Source organism: Lingula anatina, chromosome 2 (assembly GCF_051362555.1).
Source record: "Lingula anatina isolate TDL-2025a chromosome 2, LinAna3.0, whole genome shotgun sequence".
In the NCBI taxonomy this organism is placed as follows: domain Eukaryota; kingdom Metazoa; phylum Brachiopoda; class Lingulata; order Lingulida; family Lingulidae; genus Lingula; species Lingula anatina.
In genome coordinates, this window is record NC_141768.1 from 27040504 (window position 1) to 27048665 (window position 8162).

Below are 8162 nucleotides of genomic sequence, written 5' to 3' on the forward strand. Positions count from 1 at the left end.
CAAATAGAAATGAAGAATTTTATTCCATATTTTTGTTCACAAGAGAACTCCTCCATCCTTGTGACACTTAAGGCATGCTAAGTGCTTTTAAGACCTTTATTCAGCACAAATTAAAAATGAAATGAAAAATAAGACTCCTGGAATTCCAGCAACTTTCCCTTTATCATCAATTTACATCCTATCCAAGAATGTTAACAAATTGACAAATTATGAACCCATTTTCCAGTAATAATTACTAATGTTTACCATCAAAAGTAAAGTTGAGTTTCTGTCCCCGTTATGGGAGCCACTGGATAAGAAGTTTACAGAAACTAATTCTGCAAACAATTATGGATATAGCATACCTTGGTTATTGAAGTGAAAACATTCCAATCTCTAAGGAAATTGTATTTCTCCAATATAGGTCAAAGTTCATTGTGTGGTTTTAAAGGTTTTACTTAAAAGTAAAGGTGCTGAGCTTACTGATTTGGTGAGCTTTACAATGCACACTTAAATCAGTCAAATCAATGAACTTAACAGACTTCTGTCTTGGGAGTTCAACCCCCTTGTAAATGTCTTTTCTTCTGACCATGTCTTCTTAAACACTCCAAAAAACACTGAAAACAACGCAGACTCCCCTCTTCAAGAAATCGACAAAAAACTGGAAGCAGGTGTCATTTTTTGCTTTTTTTCTGACTTGCTAGAGTAACACCATATTTTTAAATAAAATGGATAATCTAAAACAAAGTATCAACAGTTCAAATTTGTAAATGTGCACTTTTTTGTCCATTTCTTGAAGGTTGAATCTACAAAAACAATTTTCTGCACAGCAGTCAAATATGGCAGTAGTTAACTATGGTCACCCATTGAAGTTCTGTACATTTCATAAGCATGTACCTCTTTATGTTCCTTATCACAGTACACTCCAATATAGTCCAATTCTAGGCTGAAAGGTCCAGCAGTACCATCTGCTATTATTATAGAACACACTGCGACTCTTGAGAGGTCTAATGGACGTTGAATATCATTTATAATCCCAGAATTTGTGAAGAAGAACTTAGAAAAGGGGATCTGAAATTCAAAATAAAAAAGTAAAAAATGACTATTTTCTGAAAATACGTGTTTTATTATTTATTCCAGCTAATAAGAAAAAAAAGTGCTATAATTAAGTTTGATAAAACAGCAGGAGGTTAGTAATAACGGTTTAGATTACAGTCAATAGAAATTTAGATTTATAAGCACATATTTCCTCTAATCCTGAAGTAAATAAGAGACCATTCCCACAGATATTTAGATCGATATATCCCCCTGTCGCGTCTCACTAGATTTGTGTCAGCTTAACTTTAGTGTGTGCCAGGCTCCCGGAAGCTGACAGCAATTTAGCATGAATCCCCAGGGAGTTAGGTCTATCCAGATGGATCGGTCTAAATCTGTGGGAACTGAGTCTAAGACCCCATTCCCAGAGATTAGATCGATCCAAACTAGATTGACCTAACTCCCTGGGGGGTTCATGCTAAACAGCTGTCAGCCAAGCGGGCACGAAAGTTAATTACCCCCTTACAGCTTGTAGTTGGCGGGACAGACATTTAAGTCGGATTATCTGACAGTAATCTAGTGAGACTTCCCAGGGGGGATAGATCGATCTAAAATCTATGGGAATACGCCCTAAAACTATAGTTATTTATTTTCACCTTGATAGTCTGCCAATAAGGACCACCCCTTGTGTACAAGAAGAAGTTGTGCATGTCATAAAAGTTGAGGTTAAACTGTTCATCACGCCCAAGCCCAATTCCATACACTCTCCCATCGCCACGGCAACGGATAACAAGATGTGTGTAGTCTGACCAATCAAAAGGGGCTCGTCGTCCAAAAGATTCCTAAATAGACATATACCATGGATTAAAACAGACTGCATATCAATTGCTCAATTATTCATATATTTACAAGACCCAACAGTTAAAAAAGGCTATTTCACAGATAGTCTCTTTGTCTCACATCTCAAAAATTCAAAATTATCTGGAAAAACAAATGTATCAGGCCAAAGAAAATTTAAACTCCAAGGCATGAAAGAGGCCATTCAGAATGAGATGAGCCAAGTGCTAGCTAGGCCACGACCTAAATATGGCGGACATACATGAAAGGAAGACCGCTTAATCGTGTAATGGTCTCTCCGCCTCTCATACACCTCCCCACGTGTCATTAATTCCTGCATGGGCACAGTAATTAAATCTCAGGTCAACTCAATCGGTCAAGGGACAATGCGTGGGGAGCCGTGTGAGAGGCACAGAGACTATTACAGGATTAAACAGTCTTCCTTTCATGTAGGTCCGCCATATTTAGGTCGTGCACTTTAGGTTTAGCACTCGGCTCTTCTCATTCTGAATGGCCTCAAATTGATTTCAACAAGAATGTCTGAGAGGGTGGTTAATAAAAAAAAAATAGTCTAACCCATCTCCTCTTGTTAATTAATGAACAATATCCTGCTCTCTCTTGCAATTCTCTATTCTGAATAGTTGTTGCAAGGGTTCCTCGGAAATGTCCATGATTGTTTTTTGTTAAGACAAGTTCTGCCTCAGAAAATCCAAGATTTTCTTGCTTATCTGTGCTCAGAATCCAGTCATTAAGACTATCTTCCCCCTTAAACTTCCATACAATACGAAGATCACCATGGCGGACTTGTTGGCTGATTTCTTGGCTAATAGGCGAAAGGAGAGACAAGGGATTACTGCGTAATTTTTTTCCCCACATCTTAAGGTGTTGTGGAAAGTTTTCTAGAACTTCATCTGTAGTTGGTATGCCTACATAATAAGACGGTGGCTTTTTTTTATGATGGAGGACTGACTGCCTTTTGTATCTTTTGGAAATCACACATGTCTGAAGTCTCTGAATACCATTGGTCTTTAGTATACTGTTCCCAGAGTGTATAACAGCTGTCAGTGGACGTGCCATTAGCATTGTGTATAATGCCTGCAAGTATAATATGATAAAAGTGTAAGCACTTAAGCAAGCATGGTCTTTCTTTTCCAAACAGACTGAAAATGAAAGAATACATGCACCGTCTGAAATAATCTACCAGTACAACTTACCTTCTAAAACCTTTTCACCCTACTTAGATCATTTATTTCACACCTAGATAACCAAACTAAGATTCATGCCATAAGGATCACAGACCACATAAGTAACTCTAGTTGATGTTTACACAAAATGCCATAAATACATCTTCCCCCCCCCCCCCCCCCCCCCCCCCCCCCCCCCCCACTGGTCATCACATCCTGATCAGGGCATCAGAAGAGAACGACATCGGTGTGATCCTTGGCACCAAATGATCACTTGAAGCCCATGCAATGCTGTTCTGACATCCAATAGAACCATGGGATCCATAACATCGACATACCAATATGCAGACATGGTCTCTTTCAGGCAACTCAACACAGCACTTGTTAGGCCACATGTGGAGTAAGGAAATGTCTCATGGTTTCTCGATCAGAAGACCTAAACACAATTGAGAATGTACAGCACAGAGCAACTAAACATATAACTTGCTTACATGACCTGAGCTATGAAGAGCAACAAAAAGAGTTGAAGTCACCAACATTGGTATACAGAGGCATCTGACAGTGAGGGGATATGATTGGGACCTATGGTACAAGATCCTTCACGAGGTTTATGACACTAGAATGGCATCCAAGTACATATTGAATCCTGCTCCAGATGGAATAACCAGAGGCCATAAATAATAATAATCATCATCATTATTTTTAGTTTTAGCATATTTTTACAAAGGCGCTTAGGCCATGACCAAACAAATATGTGAGAAGTATAATGAAATATGTAAATGTTTAGATATACTTACTAGTAATTATAAATTATGATATACAGCCATGCAGTGGAACATGATATCCTTTTTACAGAGATTGAAGTTACTGGTTGTCTGACATATTCTTTACTTTCATTAGCTTGGATATTTCCATATTCCATTTATACAAATTGCTAGTTTCAACACCCTATATAAAGGCACAGCAAAACTACTTCGGCCTTTGAGTAGCAAAGCTCTGAAACTCACTGCCTGAATCTGAATCCACCAACTGGTGCTGGTCACATACATACATACATACATACATACATACATACATATATATATATACAGTATATACAGTACATATATATATAGTATACCAGTAATCTCATCAAATACAAATAAACCACATTGGTAATAAGTTTTATACTTTACTGTGTAATCCATGTATAAATGAATATTGTGGATAAAATTTAATGTATAAGATTCATTTTAAATATGAAATAAATCAAATCAAATCAAAGGCTTAGGCATTTAAAAGACGACTAGACAAGCACTGATGTAACCAAGTCTGAATATGACCCAGACACATGCATATTACCAGAGACATTTAACGTGTTCAATGACCTGAGGGATATGAAAACAGTTGAAGGAAATCTGGACATAGAGGCTCCATAGGCCGCATCTAGTAATTGTTACATTTGAATACATACATGTAGAATAATTATAAGATACAGTGTACATGTATGTAGCTACCTGTGTGTTACCTACAACTAGCTAATGGTCAACTAATGGGTGTGAAAATGGGTAAACATAAGGGCAAAAAAACTAATTATAAGAAATGGTCAAAATGTTACATGTCTCACACCGTATTACAAATGCACATTTTCACAGAACCGACCTGTCCAAGCTGGGATGCTGTAAGGTCACTGGCTGCGAAAACACATTTACTGCGGGTCTATGAACGTTACATATGTCGTCAATTGAAATTACCAAAATTAGATTTTCCAAATTATTTTGGGCCAAATAATTCTTCCATTGTTTGTTGGTGACTGTGAAGCCTATATTATTTTTATAGAAGAGCACACTGTGTATAATTTTGCATTTATCCCCAACATCGTCATTACGTCATTACGTCACTTCCGCCTTCCTCTGTTGATCGAGAAGTGATTATAAAAAGATTGTAAGACATGTAAAGATATACTTTTTTCATCATTTTTATAAATTATTCACTATTTAATAGCTAAGATGGGTTCCAAGGCATCAATCCTTCTTCAAGACGAAGAAGTTAGCGAAATACAAAGGGAAACTGGATGTAAGTAAAATTTTCAATGTCACCTCTGAACGGAAATCGTCTCTTTCTTAAAAACTGTTTCAGCCCTTATTATTTAGAATGTTAGACTTACATTATGTGGGTAATCTCGCGCTTGGTCGCAAAGGAATCCCCCCTCCAATGCAATAATTTTGGACAGCCTGTTTCAAAATCCTGCCTAGACCATTGCTTTCATTGTAAATTAAATGGAAAATCTTTCAATTAAAGTTTAAACATTATTTTTCAGTTTCCCACAACCAGATTGTTAGACTGTACAGCCGTTTTACAAGTCTGGATAAGACCAACAATGGTTTCCTCAGGTATAGTAATAATGATAATGATGATTACAATTTATTAAAAATTGCAGCTAAAAGGTTAAAGTTTTATAGTTTTGGTATAGTAGAATATTGAAAAGCATATGATGATTAATTAAATTATTATGTATATTTAAATTTAGATCTACATAATTTAAATACTTGAACTTAAAAGTATAATTTTCAGGTATATAATTAACAGTAGTTAGTCTTTTTTTATAAGGGTTGGCAAGCAAATTGAACTGGAATTCATGTTTAAATGTTTACTAGTAACAGAACCAAGACAGGCATTGAGCTTTATTACTATTTTTAGTGAATTTAAATAGCAAGTGACAGCAGATGCAACAAATACCATTGTTGTATTTCTTGAACTATGGATGAGCAAAATGTGTTTAAATAATCCTACTTTGTTTATGGATTTATATGTTTTCTTTTATAGTCGAGAAGACTTCTTGAGGATTCCAGAACTAGCCATTAATCCATTAGGTGACAGAATAGTCCATGCATTTTTCCAGGAAAGGTTTGTAATTTTATAATATTAATATTAAAAGACACGTGATGTCCTGTAGAGGGATTAGATATCTACACTACACTTACGCCTTTTGCCATTTTTGGATGACCTGTTGATGGGTATTTCATGCATGAAAATGATAATCTAAAAATTGCAGTGTACTTTTTATGCAGTGTTTTTATGTATTCTTTTTTCTTAGCAATGATGACAGTGTTAACTTCCGTCAGTTCATGAGAACTCTTGCCAGGTTCCGACCAATCAAAACAAACCGCCTCAATGAATTGAACAGTAGAGATGAGAAACTTAAATGTAAGTCGCTTGATGAATCAGGGTGTGTTGCTCTCAAGCTCATCTGTTGAAGTCATCTAAATATTAAAAAGCAGCTGTTAATGTGTTAGTATTTTAAAAAGAAAAGTGAAATTTTATACATGATGATGAAATTAAATCTGAAATCCATTACTGAGTTTGGTTAACTTGATTTTTTAGTTGCATTAAAATGTATTTACTTGTTTTTTTAGTTGCATTTAAAATGTATGATCTTGATGGAGATGACAAGATCTCAAGAGAAGAACTGCTTGCAGTGTTGCACATGATGGTTGGTGCCAACATCTCTGAGGAACAGGTAAACCAATATATATAATTATGTAATTAAGCATTTAATTGTGAAAATAAATATCTTCTGCTGTAAGATATTGAACATGAAAGATTAAAAAAAAAATTAATATGCTTATGTGAATAAGATTTGTGTATTATTACTTAATTAAGGATAACATTTGTCAACATTCTAGGTTTGTTATTGCTAGCTTTTTTATGTTTCGGATACTTATGAAAAAAATATCAAACAAAATTATCATCCCAGTAATCCAAAATTTGTACAAAATTTGTTCAGGCATATTATTGATAAGTTGAAAGTTTGAGATTTGAACTTTGTAAAATACTTTCTTTCCCCAGTTGGGCAGTATTGCAGACAGAACAATTGCTGAGGCTGATCAGGATGGAGACAGTATGATTTCATTTGAAGAGTTTGCCAAGGTGTGTAGAATGGATGTTCATGACTCTGAAATGCTGTTTATTTGACAAAAAATCTAAGCATGAAACTGGGCACATTCTTAAATAGGCTCAGTGCCGTGCAAATATTTCATGATTAATATAATTTTGTTGTTGTTTCACTTCATTTTTTATCCAATAAGAAACTTTATGTACAATATATCAATATGGCTAACTTGAACCACTTCAGGCTTTGTATGTTGTGATTCAGCACGTTTTTTTTTTTATGATACAGGCTATGGAGAGAGTTGACGTTGAACAGAAGATGAGTATAAGATTCCTCCACTAGGTACATTTCTGCTGGACAGAATAGAACAAGATTGCACAAGATCACACAATGACATGGAACATTTAGGTTGTCTGACTTCTGACTCAGTTATGGTCACAGTTTTGGATAAGTAAGACTGAGGTCTTGTTGAATTCAGCATTACTTAAGTTTGTTGGCGATGTGCATCAGTTTCTGTATCACTGTTTAAAAGTCATTTTGTTTAATAAGAAAGACTGTGAGAGTAATTTTCTGTTAAGAGATGGAAGCAAACCAAGTGGCTTCAATTCCTTCAATATTAATTCAGGATGTGTTATTGTAACTGAAGTACTGCTGTTAGTTTATTACTTAAAGAAAAATAAGGGAAAATGTCACAGATTTCTTTTGAATTCATAACACTAAGTTACATTCTATACTTTACAATTATTATGAGCTGGGGTTTTATATTAACACTGCCTTTACATAGTCTACAAGTATATTAATCAGTATTTGTTAATGGAATACTCTGCGTACAATTTTTTTCTGTCAGCTTTAAGACAATGGTGGCTTGCTTTATTTAGGGTTGATAAAGAAACAGATCATTGATGTTAAGTTTTGCAAAGACTTGTTGCACCCTAACATTTTTTATTCACAAGAAGCATCCAACAACAGATTTAGACAAATGATGGTAAGGAATATATATTTTGGACACTTGGATTGCTTCAAGTAATGGAGAGGAGTTCTGTTGAAGGTTATATTATACTTTATAATACTCTATACACCAGATAATGTTTACTATTGAAATTGCTTCTATTATTTTCATGAAACTAGCTTCAAAATAACCCGTTTAAATGTATGATTGCACCAAAGTTTTATTTATTTGTACTAGTTTCAAAAGTCCTAATGGGTGAAAGGATGGTGTAAATAAATATTGTTGACTAAGTTTTCTTTGTAAAAGC

General features: G+C 35.0%; 2 protein-coding genes across 3 annotated transcripts; one reads left to right on the top strand and one right to left on the bottom strand.

The window, feature by feature from the left end:
* Positions 1 to 4: 4 nt before the first annotated feature.
* Positions 5 to 4781, bottom strand: LOC106176657 (complex I intermediate-associated protein 30, mitochondrial). Of its 2 annotated transcripts, XM_013559127.3 has the most exons (5): positions 4677 to 4695; positions 3374 to 3471; positions 2428 to 2946; positions 1671 to 1856; positions 5 to 1050 (listed from the first exon to the last, which is right to left on the bottom strand). In XM_013559127.3, exons 2-5 carry the CDS (start codon positions 3428 to 3430, stop codon positions 829 to 831), a joined length of 984 nt encoding a protein of 327 aa, XP_013414581.2. In that variant the 5' UTR covers positions 3431 to 3471; positions 4677 to 4695; the 3' UTR covers positions 5 to 828. The 2 variants fall into 2 exon arrangements, with proteins under 2 accessions (XP_013414581.2, XP_086863374.1); XM_087007248.1 differs by lacking the exon at positions 3374 to 3471 and having other exon boundaries at positions 4677 to 4781.
* Positions 4782 to 4895: 114 nt separating this feature from the next.
* On the top strand, positions 4896 to 8146 carry LOC106176659 (calcineurin B homologous protein 1). Its single transcript, XM_013559130.2, has 7 exons — positions 4896 to 5090; positions 5335 to 5407; positions 5841 to 5921; positions 6112 to 6221; positions 6431 to 6534; positions 6864 to 6944; positions 7195 to 8146. Exons 1-7 carry the CDS (start codon positions 5024 to 5026, stop codon positions 7246 to 7248), a joined length of 570 nt encoding a protein of 189 aa, XP_013414584.1. The 5' UTR covers positions 4896 to 5023; the 3' UTR covers positions 7249 to 8146.
* The last annotated feature ends 16 nt before the right edge of the window (positions 8147 to 8162 follow it).

Excerpts from the sequence above, each read along its gene's own strand:
- LOC106176659 (XM_013559130.2), top strand. The coding sequence starts at position 5,024 with ATGGGTTCCAAGGCATCAATCCTTCTTCAAGACGAAGAAGTTAGCGAA. Across the intron at positions 6,222-6,430 it reads TAGAGATGAGAAACTTAAAT|TTGCATTTAAAATGTATGAT; the intron begins GTAAGTCGCTTG and ends TTGTTTTTTTAG. Across the intron at positions 6,535-6,863 it reads CCAACATCTCTGAGGAACAG|TTGGGCAGTATTGCAGACAG; the intron begins GTAAACCAATAT and ends TTCTTTCCCCAG.
- LOC106176657 (XM_013559127.3), bottom strand. The coding sequence starts at position 3,430 with ATGTGGCCTAACAAGTGCTGTGTTGAGTTGCCTGAAAGAGACCATGTC. Across the intron at positions 1,857-2,427 it reads TAATTAACAAGAGGAGATGG|GAATCTTTTGGACGACGAGC; the intron begins GTTAGACTATTT and ends ATGTCTATTTAG. Across the intron at positions 1,051-1,670 it reads CTTATTGGCAGACTATCAAG|ATCCCCTTTTCTAAGTTCTT; the intron begins GTGAAAATAAAT and ends TTTGAATTTCAG.